The 12,397-nt window shown below is 52.4% G+C and overlaps 4 protein-coding genes across 4 annotated transcripts; 2 read left to right on the top strand and 2 right to left on the bottom strand.

The window, feature by feature from the left end:
* Window positions 1-318: 318 nt before the first annotated feature.
* Window positions 319-1,398, bottom strand: BO86DRAFT_416156 (oxidoreductase, 2OG-Fe(II) oxygenase family; the record flags this gene model as incomplete). The annotated part of the gene is made up of 2 exons (XM_025674952.1): window positions 319-955; window positions 1,076-1,398. The coding sequence occupies 2 exons, from the start codon at window positions 1,396-1,398 to the stop codon at window positions 319-321; spliced, it is 960 nt and encodes a 319-aa protein (XP_025531129.1).
* A 2,170-nt stretch (window positions 1,399-3,568) lies between these two features.
* Window positions 3,569-5,333, top strand: BO86DRAFT_331522 (sugar porter family MFS transporter; the record flags this gene model as incomplete). Its single annotated transcript, XM_025668748.1, has 3 exons — window positions 3,569-4,108; window positions 4,209-4,919; window positions 4,980-5,333. Coding segments are annotated over 3 exons (1,605 nt in total), but the record flags the coding sequence as incomplete, so codon positions are not given.
* A 2,769-nt stretch (window positions 5,334-8,102) lies between these two features.
* pacC (putative C2H2 transcription factor PacC) lies at window positions 8,103-10,576 on the top strand. Its single transcript, XM_025666627.1, has 3 exons — window positions 8,103-8,572; window positions 8,735-9,023; window positions 9,078-10,576. The coding sequence occupies exons 1-3, from the start codon at window positions 8,279-8,281 to the stop codon at window positions 10,508-10,510; spliced, it is 2,016 nt and encodes a 671-aa protein (XP_025531127.1). The 5' UTR covers window positions 8,103-8,278; the 3' UTR covers window positions 10,511-10,576.
* A 728-nt stretch (window positions 10,577-11,304) lies between these two features.
* On the bottom strand, window positions 11,305-12,153 carry BO86DRAFT_185800 (uncharacterized protein). The gene has a single exon (XM_025666626.1). The coding sequence runs from the start codon at window positions 12,005-12,007 to the stop codon at window positions 11,576-11,578; it is 432 nt and encodes a 143-aa protein (XP_025531126.1). The 5' UTR covers window positions 12,008-12,153; the 3' UTR covers window positions 11,305-11,575.
* Between the last annotated feature and the right edge of the window lie 244 nt (window positions 12,154-12,397).

Raw genomic sequence — 12,397 nt, 5'->3', positions numbered from 1 at the left:
AAGGCATTGCGCTGGGGGGAGTTCTCTGGACGGCGTTTGGAAGTTGCTAGGGATTGACATGAGTTTCCTTTCTGTGTTTCCTTGGTGTTTTGTACCATGGATTGGCATCTCTTTTGTGCTCGATACTTTTTTGTTGACGTTGCTTATTCTTTGAATATGATTGATGATCTATATCTCACAGGTTATGCTGTATACATTCTAAACTCACCTACTGGAATCTCGGCTTGCCGGTGCAGGACTATCGCTGCCGTAGCGTACATACTTTCGAGTATATACATCTCCAACGAGGTATATCCAACTGGGTTCTGGGAAGCGGGCTCAACCTCTCCGCCGCCGAGGGGGCTGATACCAGCTCCAAATGTTCAATCCGATCTTCGTTCCGGAAGTGACCGGGAACGCGGCATGCCACGTCTCCGGGTATCCCGACCCATCCGGTCGCAGGTTCTCCCAGAAGATAGCATTGCCTTTGATGGGCTTGAAAGTAACTCCCTGCGAGGCAACGGCAGCGGCAGCGGCAACATGGCTTGACTCGCCATCCTTAAGCTCCCCTCCTGGAGGGGCAGCAGCATCATCATCCGCAGGGCACTCCAAAAACCGACACCATTCACGGAGGGCCGCAGCACCCCGAGGCATCCTCAGCCGCGGAAAGTTTGTGCCTCCGCCCTCGCAGTCGTCCCCCAGGTAGACCATAAACGTGCTGAGGCGGTCCCCGCCACGGGCAGCGGATCCGGCCCAGTCGTAGTGGTGGACGTAGTGACCGGAGGTGTTGTAGCGCTGAGCCCACATGCGTTCAATGTAGAGGTGAGGCTTCCAGCCCTGGAACGCGGCGGCGCGGGCCTCGAGGCATCGGACGGTGTTGTCGCGGGGGAGAAGCGCGCGGTCGGAGAGGCGGCGGGTGGCGTCGTGGGTTGTGTTTTGGCCGTTGTAGATCGTGGAGAGAGTGTAATTCGATTTACTTTTTTAGGGATCAGCTTTCCGTTTGTGGTTTCCGTGCGGAAGATCATGGAGAGAGAATTGTGCTTAGGGAACCAGTTGGCTGTTGCCGGGATCGAATAGTTTTCGGGTGGAAAGGTACCTTAAATTGACGATGTGGTCCGTTTCTTCCGCCGACAAGAAATCCTCAATATATATCACCAATGGATCTTTCTGCAGGAGGTGAACCCGGTAATTGTCTGGGGCACAATTCGGAATGACCCCATCAGGAAGACTCAGGATCTCCGGGTTGAGGGTGAGGCCCGAATCGGGCTCGGTCCCGTCGGCATCGAGGTCGACGTCGAAAAGATTCCCTGCGGATGGATCGGGAAAGAGCTGGCGGAGGAGCGGCGCGAGAACGAAGAAGTATGCGGGGAGAAGATAGAGCAGCGATGAGAGGAGGGTGGAAAGTGAGAACTTGGGCATCTTGATCAATTCCCTCCCCGGGTGGTTTGATTGTCGGATCCCTATTCTTGCGGAGGGCTCGGCAGGAGATGGATAATTGATCTGATAATCCAGTCTGTGCATTAAAGGTACGCATGCAGTTATGCATGCACATTGGTAGATATGCAACTTGGCGAGGCTGTCCTTTTGTGATTAGTCACGGGGTCGGGAATTTGTTCAGACGCCGCATATCAGCCGAGAGATTGTTATCTCCGAGGAAGAACCATTTGGTCCGGTCGACTCCAATGAGTTTTGCGTTTATCCTATCTCCTAGTGTAGTCAGCACACACAGGCCATGTTAGTCAAGAAGGTTTTCCCATGCAATCGACAGTGCTCGCCCGCGGGGCAAGCGATGGCTCCGCTCATACTCGAGGGCCTTCTCCACGCCGTCTGGGGTCTCCAAACACCATGGCGTCATGGAGTAATCCGGAGTCAAAGGATCTTCACCGCTGCTTTCGTCATGCTGTCCAGTGAAAAACAGAGACAGAACCTAAAAGGAACCATTGATGGGTTGCATGCGGAGACTCCGCGTTTTCAGTCTTCCAGAACCAGCGTCAACGCGGAGAAGCGTTCTTGAGGCTTGAGCCCGCGTGGGTGAGAGCCGACCCCGCCGTCTAAAGGGACTTCCGGTCAGCTGACCACTAGTCTACTTGCGATTATGTAAATCGACTTGCTCATGGCTGAATTAAGCCTCGTGTGCGTTGCCCGTCTCGGTTAGCTTACATCCACCTGCCTTTCCTTCGTCTTCGGCAACCTTCTGCTCCTATCCGAACCTCTACATCATGGATAGCACTGTACGCTGCTTTGTTCTCTGGCAGATCTGAAAACACACATCGCGTACACGCACTACTTACCTTACCTGCGCCATTGCATCTCCAGGTCAACCGACTTTTAGCTTTTAGCTATTTTACTTTCCAATAGACCCGTTAACCGGTGTCCGATCCACGGCGAACTAAAGCTTGATCGGCAATCTCGGCTTAGTCGGCTCTCTTCCGAGGGAGACTCCATCAAGGAATGGGGTTAAGGCTTCACCCCGTCATCCTGACTGGCCTAAACATGACTACGAGGAATGTTGGGAGGGCAGTGGTGTCAGAAACCGGCTAAGTCCTCTCTTGCATTCGACAGGGACATCGAAGAGTCGCTTAACGCTCATTGTGGATCTCCCTGCGTTGGGCCGATTCTCAAACTCCTACGTTCTGATTCGTAGAAGAGCCGACACGAAGCGAAGCCGAAGACAGCAATGCTGGGCCGTTCCAGCCAACAAACGAGATCGGCACCCCGAGTTCGCGAGTCTGGTAGAGATAAAGCTCTTTTAAGGCCGAAGTTAAGGTTTGCCTGGGAATGTTGGTCCACCGGCAAAGTCTTCACCGTGGCCAAGTCGCCACAAGCTCGCTACCCTGGAACGTGCAGAGCCCAGTCAGCAATCAGTCATCTCCCATGGGGGGGGTTATTTGCTTTCGCAGGCACCGGAACAGTCGGGTAAATGTCCAGTGTAAGGGGGCAACCAGGATTATATACCTTCTCCTCGTGCAGGGAAATTTTCTAATCTTCGCCCCCACACCCTAAATCTGCGGCTGAATGTTTCCTTCACAAGAACTTCTCCGCGCCGGCTAAGCGAGACATAGTCAGTCTGGGGAAAACTCTCCCCCGACCCAGTTTCCCACATCACGAGGCGACCTTTGTGGGAATCAAGGCAATAGTTTGCATGATAGGGACCAATTAGCTGCTTGCTTGACGTATCAAATGCGTGCTATTCACAGGAACCCCCATGTTGAGTCTCCCCAGATGGGGTTTCGGTCAGACGTGGATTGTGGAGAGCGTTCGAAGAGAAGGAGAATCCACACGGTTCAGCGTTGATGCGTCGCTCACTGTAGATAATTACTTTAGGGGCCCGGCCCGTCTCGACCAGTTTTTAAATCTTCCTCAACTTCCGCCTTCAGAACTTTCTCTCCCCAATATCTACTTCCATCATCTCCCCCTTCCTTGTCTCTGTTGGCAGGAAGCCTATTTCTTTTTTCTCCCTTCCTTTCTCTTGATCCTTGCACCTCTTCAAGAGATATTTGTGGCTTGCTCATAGGTTTTTCGCATCGCTGTTCTTCTCTCCCCTCCTCTCCTCTCCCTCCCTTCCTCCTTCTTTCGCCCCCTCATAGCCATGGGTGGCATCCTCCACCTGGTCGAGGATCGGCCTACGCCGAAAGCTGTTTACAACTGGCGAGTGTATGCATTGGCTGCCATTGCATCATGCGGTTCTCAAATGATCGGGTACACCAGTGGTTTCATCGGCACCACCATCACTTTGGGATCCTTCAAGCAGGAGTTCGGCCTGGACAAGAAGTCCCCCTCCGAGCGTGACCTGATCAGTGAAAACATCGTCTCGCTTTTCATTGCCGGTGCCTTCTTCGGAGCTCTGCTCACCTATGGTATTTCGTACTATGGGGGACGCAAATGGAGTTTGACCATCGCTTCGGCTGTCTTCGTTCTCGGAGCGGGTTTGCAGTTGGGTGCCAACAGTTCCACCGGTCTCGGCATGCTTTATGCGGGCCGCGTGTTGGCCGGTCTCGGCACCGGAGTTGCCTCCAATATCGTCCCGATGTACCTGTCCGAACTAGCCCCTCCCGCCATTCGAGGTCGTCTTGTTGGTCTGTATGAACTTGGCTGGCAAGTCGGTGGCATGGTCGGTTTCTGGATCAATGTAAGTTATATCGCCCGTGCAATACGGTCTTGATGCTACCCGGCACCTTCTCCTACTCTTCCAGGAACCAGGGCCTTAAGCTAACCTTCATTGCTTCTAGTATGGTGTTGAGCAAACCATTCCTTCCAGCCACAAGCAATGGGTCATTCCGTTTGCCGTTCAGATCATTCCATCAGGAATGCTGTTCCTCGGCTCTTTGTGGATGAAGGAATCTCCCCGTTGGCTGTTTACCAAGGGCCGCCGCGAGCAGGCCATTGAGAACCTGTGCTGGGTTCGTCAGCTGGAGCCCACTGATATCTATATCACCGAGGAAATCGCTGCTATGGACCAGAGTCTCGAGGAACAAAAGGCCACCATCGGTGTCGGCTTCTGGAAGCCCTTCCAGGCTCTCGGTCAGGCCAAGAACCTGCAGTATCGCCTGTTCTTGGGATGCATGCTCTTCTTCTGGCAGAACGGCTCCGGAATTAACGCAATCAACTACTACAGCCCGACTATTTTCGAAAGCATTGGCGTTGAAGGCAACACGACGGGAATTCTGAACGGTGTCTTTGGTGTCGTCAAGGCTGTCATCACCATTGTCTGGCTGCTTTTCCTGGTTGACCAGCTCGGTCGTCGCAAGCTGTTGCTTATTGGTGCGATCTCTGGCTCAGTCTGTATGTGGATTATTGGCGCGTACATCTGTGTGGTTGAGCCTACCAAGCACCCCCAAGACCACCTCAACAGCGGTGGTATCGCGGCTATCTTCTTCTTCTACCTCTGGACCGCCGTCTATACACCTACTTGGAACGGTACTCCGTGGGTCATCAACGCGGTATGTTCTTCTGTGTTTTTCTCTCATATTTCTGCGCAATTGACTGACTGGTCTGGACAGGAGTTCTTCCACCCCAACATCCGTTCCGTGGCGCAGGCCGCCACCACCGCCAGTAACTGGCTTTTCAACTTCCTGGTCTCCCGCTTCACGGAGCAGATGTTTGAGAAGATGGGTTACGGCGTGTACTTCTTCTTTGCCTCCCTGTCGTTCCTGGCGTTCTTCTTCGCTTTCTTCCTCATCCCGGAGACCAGTGGTATCCCTCTGGAGGTGACCGATCAGCTGTTCAAGATCAAGCCGATCTGGCGGGCCCACTCTGTCCTCAAGGAGCAGCTCAAGGAAGAGGAGGAGCGCTTCCGTGCGGAGATCAAGGATGGCATGTTCGACAAGCCGGAACCCCAGGAGCACCTGGAGAACACGAAAGCCGCATGATGATGGGAGTTTGTCGGATTAGCCTGTTTGTTTTTTGATTTGGTTTTGGTTTTACACCTAGACGGATTGTATATATGTGAATGATAGATCATAGACCTGGATATATATTATTTTTCTCTTTCGGACATCTTGCGTCTGTTGACAGTAAAACAATCGTGGTGGTGGTAGTGGTGGAGTTGTATCAACAAAATACTCAATAAATAAATTTGACCTCAAATTGAATTAAGTCTCTCTTGTCTCCATGCAGAGAGTAAGTTTCTTTTTCCCCGTCGAACCTGTCCGAAATGCCAAACCTTTCGTAAATGCATGAAGGCGAAAAATGTGGGTGCCTAAAATTCTCCGCTGACTATGCTGGCTGCAGGAAGGGCCCTGCATAATTTCCCCCAAGACAAAGAGAAGGGGGCACCGCCACCCCGGGGTAGGGTGAACAAGCCAAGCCAAGTTTACAGTAGACTAACTACCTTACTACCGAATTCACTTTTCACTCCGTGACGCGATCGTTTTAGGGATTGGATGGTTCTTCAGCGGTCGAACTGCAGGTGACTCGCATAATTCTTGATTTTTTTTTTGGTGGTGGTGTGGTGTAACCTTCCAAGACGGGGAGGAGATGGGGGAACCTTCAGTGAAGCCTTGGGGAGAGAGACATCTCCTAGGTACTGGTTATAAGGGGAAAGCTTTTTTTTCCCTCTTGTTTCAAGTCACGTCCCGATGTTTTTGACTTTTGACTTGGATATTTCGATTTACCTATGCGGGGATGATAGGTTATGAAGGGAAGTTATGAATTTTGTGGAGGTACTTAGGATTGGAGGGAAGGGGGTTTGTTGGATGGACTATTTTAGTAGTATTCACGGCTCGGAGTGAATGAACATCCGACTCAATAATCAGAAATCCGGAGGGGGGAGGAGGGGGGGTTAGCCGACCCAGTCGTATCCAACAGCTGAGCTCTTTTCTGTACGACCACTTGTGGTAGAAGTCGGTTATTAGTTAGGAGGTAGTTAGTAGTCAGTCCACTTGTGCCCATGTGTGGTACATACAGTTGCTGTACAGTATGTACAGGGGATTTGAACTCTGATAAAAGAAATGGGTGGTGCATTTGCATTTTGCATGCCCTCCCCCCCCTCCCCCGGAGAAGCCCGGGATCATCTGACTAATAATGAAGACCCAGAAAAAAAACACCACCGAAAGAAAAAAAAAAAAAAAAAGAGGTTCCAAGAAACCCAAGAGTCCAAGAAATCCAAGACCTGCACCCTCTCTCCTCGGGGTCCTCGGGGCGGGAAAAGAAGCGCCAAGAGAGGCAGGGGGAGAGGGATTACTTGGTATGTTTGGGTATTTTCCAGTTGGCCACCGGTCATTTTTGACTGCTTGGTGGACGTCGACCGCGAAAAACTGGGGTTTGTTTTGCTCGGCCATTAGATGTATCCCAACTATAGTAGAGCGAAGTATTGGAGTTACTAGTACTAGTACAGTACAAAGTAGTGAGATATTGGTTGAAATCGTAATAATAATCCGTTGGCTGGTGCTTCCCTCACGGCTCCAAATGTCAGACACGAGAACTGGCTCCACTGGTCTGTCCTTGCGGAAAAAGGAAGGCTTCGATTCCTGCCAGCAACAAGACTTTCCAGTCGCATTTCTAGTACAAGGTGATAATAAACAGACAAGGAACGGGGAGAGTGAGAGGGGGAACTTGGGAACGCAGGACGGAGGCCAAGAAGGGTAACTTGGCCAACTTGGCAAGTTTTCTTATGCGGGGGGGGAAGGGATTAGGCTGTCAGTCGGATTGTCAGACAACATTTTATTATCAATTCTCATGGTCCCTAGATCATAGTAGGACGGACTAAGTCAGTCAGTCAGTTAGTCCGTGTGTCAATACGGGGGCGAGGGAGACCGGTTATTCGAGGCTTCGTTCAAGCCCACTAGGACTAGTTTCCGAATCCCTTAAGCTCTAACCATTCCGGCCGGCACTAAGTTGTGGGTAGTTGGGAAACTAATTCTCGTGGAAAACGAAGGCAGTACGGATAGATGATTGACAGTGAAAGTGAGAATGTTCTCAGCATGAATCAGGTATGATATCAGCCTAGACATAAACACTTAGTGTTTATGCTCCTGATGTAAACTTTCTGTAACCACCTTAGTAGAATACCTGGGTGTGTTAAAACCAACAAAAAAAAAAAAAAGAAAGAAAGAAAGAAAGAAAGAAAGAAAGAGAAGAGTCCAAAAGGAAGAAGGGCCAGGCGATGCCATGCCACGCCACGCAGCCCCGCACGGTCTGTCTTGGCCCGGACAATGCCCAGTCCTGGCTTGGGCTTCTTGTCCGTCTTGTTCTCCCCTCCGCCCGGTTGAGTCTTCGCCTTTTCTAGGCAAGGCTCGTCTTTCGCTCTCGCTCTCCCCTCGGCTCGGCCCCAAGACTTTCCTCCCCTGATTCTCTCTTCTGAAGCCCCCCTCCCTCCTCCTCCCTCCTCCCCTTTCCATCTCTTTTCTTGTTCTGACTCTTACAAGCATTATCTTCCTCCTCCTCCTCTTCCTCCATCTTTCTTGTTTGATGTCCCCCTGGTGGTCTTCATCTATACAGTCCACCTATATTTCTCTTTATTTCCAACTACAATTACCTTATTGATTCAATATAAATTACTGGGCGTTTTCCCCACTACAGGTTGCTTGACTTGACTAGGCTGCGGTATCGGTGCGCGTGTCTGACTCCCTCTTTGTTCAACGCTCTCACCGCGTCTCGAGTCTACCCACCGTCCTAGCCTACTTCTGCCCTCTTCTACTTCCCCGTGGGATAGACCACTCTCGTCGGTTCATTTACCACCGGCTCTTGTCTCTGTTTGACGTATTTGTTGATTATATCCCCGTTGGGGTATTGTGTTGAGTCGCTTGTCTACTTCCGCTGGCATCCCAAGACAGGGACAAGAAACAGAATTTTCTTGGCAATGTCGGAACCCCAAGACACCACCACCACCACCACCACCACCACGACGGCGGCCCCTTCAACGGCAGCTGCCCCCGTGCCTGCACCTGCCGCCCAAGAGCCTGCTACTCCCCATCAACAACCATCTCCTCAGGTATCGTCGGCTACCGCTGCGTCGGCCGCTGCAACTGCTGCTGCTGCCACTGCTGCCGTTGCTAGCCCTCCCATTAACGGCGCCACCACTCGCCCTAGCGAGGAACTGTCCTGCTTGTGGCAGAACTGCTCTGAGAAGTGCCCGTCTCCCGAAGCTCTCTACGTAAGTTGTGTCGGCCTTTTTTTTTCCCTTTATTTATTTCTTTGCTAGCTCATGCTCTTCTCTTCTGGCTCTTGAGACACCTTCGAGTGACCGGCCACGTGTCGGCTCGACCAGCCACAATCATGGGGAAACGATCCGCCGCTGACCGCTCTGGTGCTCTAGGAACATGTGTGCGAGCGTCATGTCGGTCGCAAGAGTACAAATAACCTCAACCTGACCTGTCAATGGGGTAGCTGTCGGACGACGACCGTCAAGCGCGATCATATCACCTCTCACATCCGCGTCCATGTGCCGCTCAAACCACACAAGTGTGATTTCTGTGGCAAGGCCTTCAAGCGTCCCCAGGATTTGAAGAAGCACGTCAAGACCCATGCTGATGATTCCGTTCTGGTTCGCTCCCCCGAGCCTGGCTCTCGGAATCCGGACATGATGTTTGCAAGCGGCGCCAAAGGTATGCGACCGCATATGTACCCTTCGGGCGTTGACCGACTGACGCATGCTGTAGGGTACGCCGCGGCAGCTCATTACTTCGAGCCCACCATCAACCCAGTCCCTAGCCAGGGTTACGCCCATGGTGCCCCTCAATACTATCAATCTCACCCACCGCCTCAACCTTCCAACCCATCCTACGGCAATGTTTACTACGCCCTGAACCACGGCCCGGAAGCCGGACACACCTCGTACGAGTCGAAGAAGCGTGGCTATGATGCTCTGAACGAATTCTTCGGTGACCTGAAGCGCCGCCAGTTTGACCCGAACTCGTATGCGGCCGTGGGTCAGCGGTTGATGGGCCTCCAGAGTCTGTCGCTGCCCGTCTTGAGCAGCGGACCTCTGCCTGAATACCAAGCGATGCCCGCCCCGATAGCTGTAGGTGGCGGTGGATATAGCCCTGGAGGCCATCCCTCCGCTCCGTCGTACCACCTGCCCCCAATGAGCAACGTGCGCACCAAGAATGATCTGATAAATATCGATCAATTCTTGCAGCAGATGCAGGACACGATCTACGAGAACGACGACAACGTTGCTGCAGCTGGAGTTGCCCAACCCGGTGCTCACTACGTCCATGGAGGTCTGAGCTACCGCACCACTCACTCGCCGCCCACACAGTTGCCCCCCAGCCATGCGACAGCTACGACAGCGGCTAGCGCCATGATGCCCAACCCAGCCACCCACTCTCCCTCCACCGGCACTCCCGCCCTCACGCCTCCTTCCAGTGCACAGTCCTACACCTCCGGTCGCTCTCCGATCTCTCTCCCGTCAGCCACTCGCGTGTCGCCACCTCACCATGAAGGTGGCCACATGTATCCTCGCCTGCCTTCGGCTACCATGTCTGAGAGCATGACAGCAGGCTATCCGACCACATCGAGTGCGGCACCGCCGTCAACCTTGGGAGGCATCTTCGATCATGATGACCGGCGTCGATATACCGGTGGCACGCTGCAGCGCGCGCGCCCAGAGCCCCGCTCCATGCCTGATGCCATGGACTTGTCGCAAGACAACGAGAAGGCAGACAGCGAGCGCACCCCTCCCGCTAAGGGGCGAGCATCCTCCATGTCACCCAAAAGCATCTCGGCTAGCCTGATCGACCCTGCGCTGTCGGGCGCGGCTGCTGAAGCTGAAGCGACGCTCCGGACCGCCCAGGCAGCGACCGAGGTGGCGGAGCGGGCTGACGTGCAGTGGGTGGAAAAGGTCCGGCTGATCGAGTACTTGCGCAACTACATTGCTTCCCGGCTGGAACGGGGCGAATACGAGGATGGGTCTCAGCGAATCCGCGACGAACGGAGCCCGGAGTCCGCGTCAGGGAGCCAAATGGAAGGGGTGGAGCTCACGCCAGCCGAACCGGCACCAGCCAAGCCGGGAGTGAAGTCGGAGGCAGGGGATGTAGTGATGTACCCGACGTTACGAATGGATGAAGATGGCGATTCCAAGATGCCCTGAGGGCGGTGGCTTGGACTGACCGAGGTGATTTTCTGATGTTACTCCGGGCCTCTCTTGAGACCGGCGGTTCATATTTGTTATCTTTCTTTCTATAGGGTACCTTGGGTACCTCTCCCCACTTTCCTCTTTCTGTTAATTATCTACGGCTATGCTACGAACGACTTGTTCTGGGCGATTGCGGGTTAGGTTTGATTCTGCTTGATTGCTATTCCCAATGCGTCTGAGGACCGGACTGGCCTCGTTCGGCAGGCGGTCCTGGTGACTCGGGGTGTTACTTGTGTATATGCTGAACCTGTATTTACTGGGAGAAATCCATGGACTCGGACGTTGATCAGTTTTCGTTGTTGACATCAGTAGTTGTTTTTGTCTATTATTGTAGCGCTGTCTTTCCCTCTTGATCCGGCGGTGGGAGGAAGAGTGAGAAGGGGAATCTAGGGCGAGCGATTGCAACGAAGATGTTACCTGTCGGAGGAGCCTTGAAGAGGGGATCCGCATTCCATACGAGCTGCACGCGGACACCATGACGCAACCAGTCTGAAGGGTCAGTCACTAGCCTTTGCCTAATCCGGGGATGGTCGAGACCAGCAGAGGTTCTACCAAAGGGGAGAAAGAGTAGCAGCAGCAAGTTATGAGTAAGTTTGTGTAGAAGCAAGAGCCGCCCGCAAGTGAGGAGATGATGATGATGATGTTGTTGTTGATGACGATGACGATACTGGTGGTAGTTAGTAGATGGTTCCAACCCGCCCGCGCATCCGATCAACTCCGCCTCGCTGACTTCTGGTCCGCCCTCGTAGACTTTGGGGGAAAAAAGGAAGCTAGCTTGTGAGTAGTAAGGCTTGGGTTGGGTTTCATCATAGATAGATAACCCAGAGCGAACCCTGTCTGGTTGACGGATTGCTCTTTCAAGAAATTGCAAAATTGAGGGTTCAACGGACAGACAGAAACTGCATCCGGCAAAGGGTCAACAACGGGCCATTTCTTTTAATGGTCTGGTCTGTTTGTGATGTTGCTTGCTTGCTTTTCTTCCTGCTTGTTGGGTTCCAGGTTAAGGGATCCACTGTCTGTTTACGGCGTCGTATTTGGGATGTAGTACCTAGTAGAGTGTTTAGACCGTATATAATAGGATCCGGGGGGGGGGAGGGAGAACCAAGGGGGAAGGAGAAAGTTAAGAAGAGAGAGAAAGAAAGGAAGAAAGAAAGGAAGGAAAAAGAGCGAGAGTGAGCAAAAGAAGAAAAAGTACAATTGCAATTGTGTTTGGTGGTGGAAGAACAAGCAATCCGTGATTGCAACAACTAAACTACTCAATCTGGCAGTGACGGCACCTTTCCAGTTCATTTCCATCTCCTTCATTCCCTTCAATTGCAGGCAGTCCCACATGACTGACTGATTGACTGACTTGACTGTTTGATTGATGATTGATTGACTGATTGATTTATCAATTGACTGACTGACTGACTGACTTAGAATTGGATTGACTCGGGCGCGTTTCCTTCCCATCTCATCCTATTCCCTTGTGGCTGATTCATTCTCAGCGTCATCATCATCATCATCACTACTACTACTATCACTACTACTACTTACTACTTTCTACTTCCTGCTGCTGGCTGCTCTGCTTCTTCTTCTGCTTCTTCTTCTTCTTCTTCTTCTTCTTCTTCTTCTTCTTCTTCTTCTTCTTCTTCTTCTTCACCACTTGCTTCCACACACAAACTGCTTGTCTCGATCCTTTCCTCCCTTCTTTCCTTTTGTTCCTCTCTCTCTCCCTCCTCCCTTTTCTCTGATTCATCATCACTAACCCTTCTCTTCCTTTCTTCTCCCCCTCCCATCACACCCCAGCCCTATTGAACGTGCTTGGCGCAAACCCGACCTCCCCTCCTCCTCTTCCCTCCC

The sequence above is a fragment of the Aspergillus japonicus genome, assembly GCF_003184785.1.
Source record: "Aspergillus japonicus CBS 114.51 unplaced genomic scaffold BO86scaffold_6, whole genome shotgun sequence".
Lineage (NCBI taxonomy): Eukaryota > Fungi > Ascomycota > Eurotiomycetes > Eurotiales > Aspergillaceae > Aspergillus > Aspergillus japonicus.
The sequence above is the reverse complement of the archived record's forward strand: the minus strand, read 5'-3'. Positions and strand labels throughout refer to the sequence as shown.

What these genes read in the sequence shown, in the direction of transcription:
- pacC (XM_025666627.1), top strand. Translation starts at nt 8,279, where the DNA reads ATGTCGGAACCCCAAGACACCACCACCACCACCACCACCACCACGACG. An exon ending in CGTCTCCCGAAGCTCTCTAC is followed by an intron (nt 8,573 to 8,734) that starts GTAAGTTGTGTC and finishes CTGGTGCTCTAG; the next exon opens with GAACATGTGTGCGAGCGTCA. An exon ending in GTTTGCAAGCGGCGCCAAAG is followed by an intron (nt 9,024 to 9,077) that starts GTATGCGACCGC and finishes CGCATGCTGTAG; the next exon opens with GGTACGCCGCGGCAGCTCAT.
- BO86DRAFT_185800 (XM_025666626.1), bottom strand. Translation starts at nt 12,007, where the DNA reads ATGGGAAGGAAACGCGCCCGAGTCAATCCAATTCTAAGTCAGTCAGTC.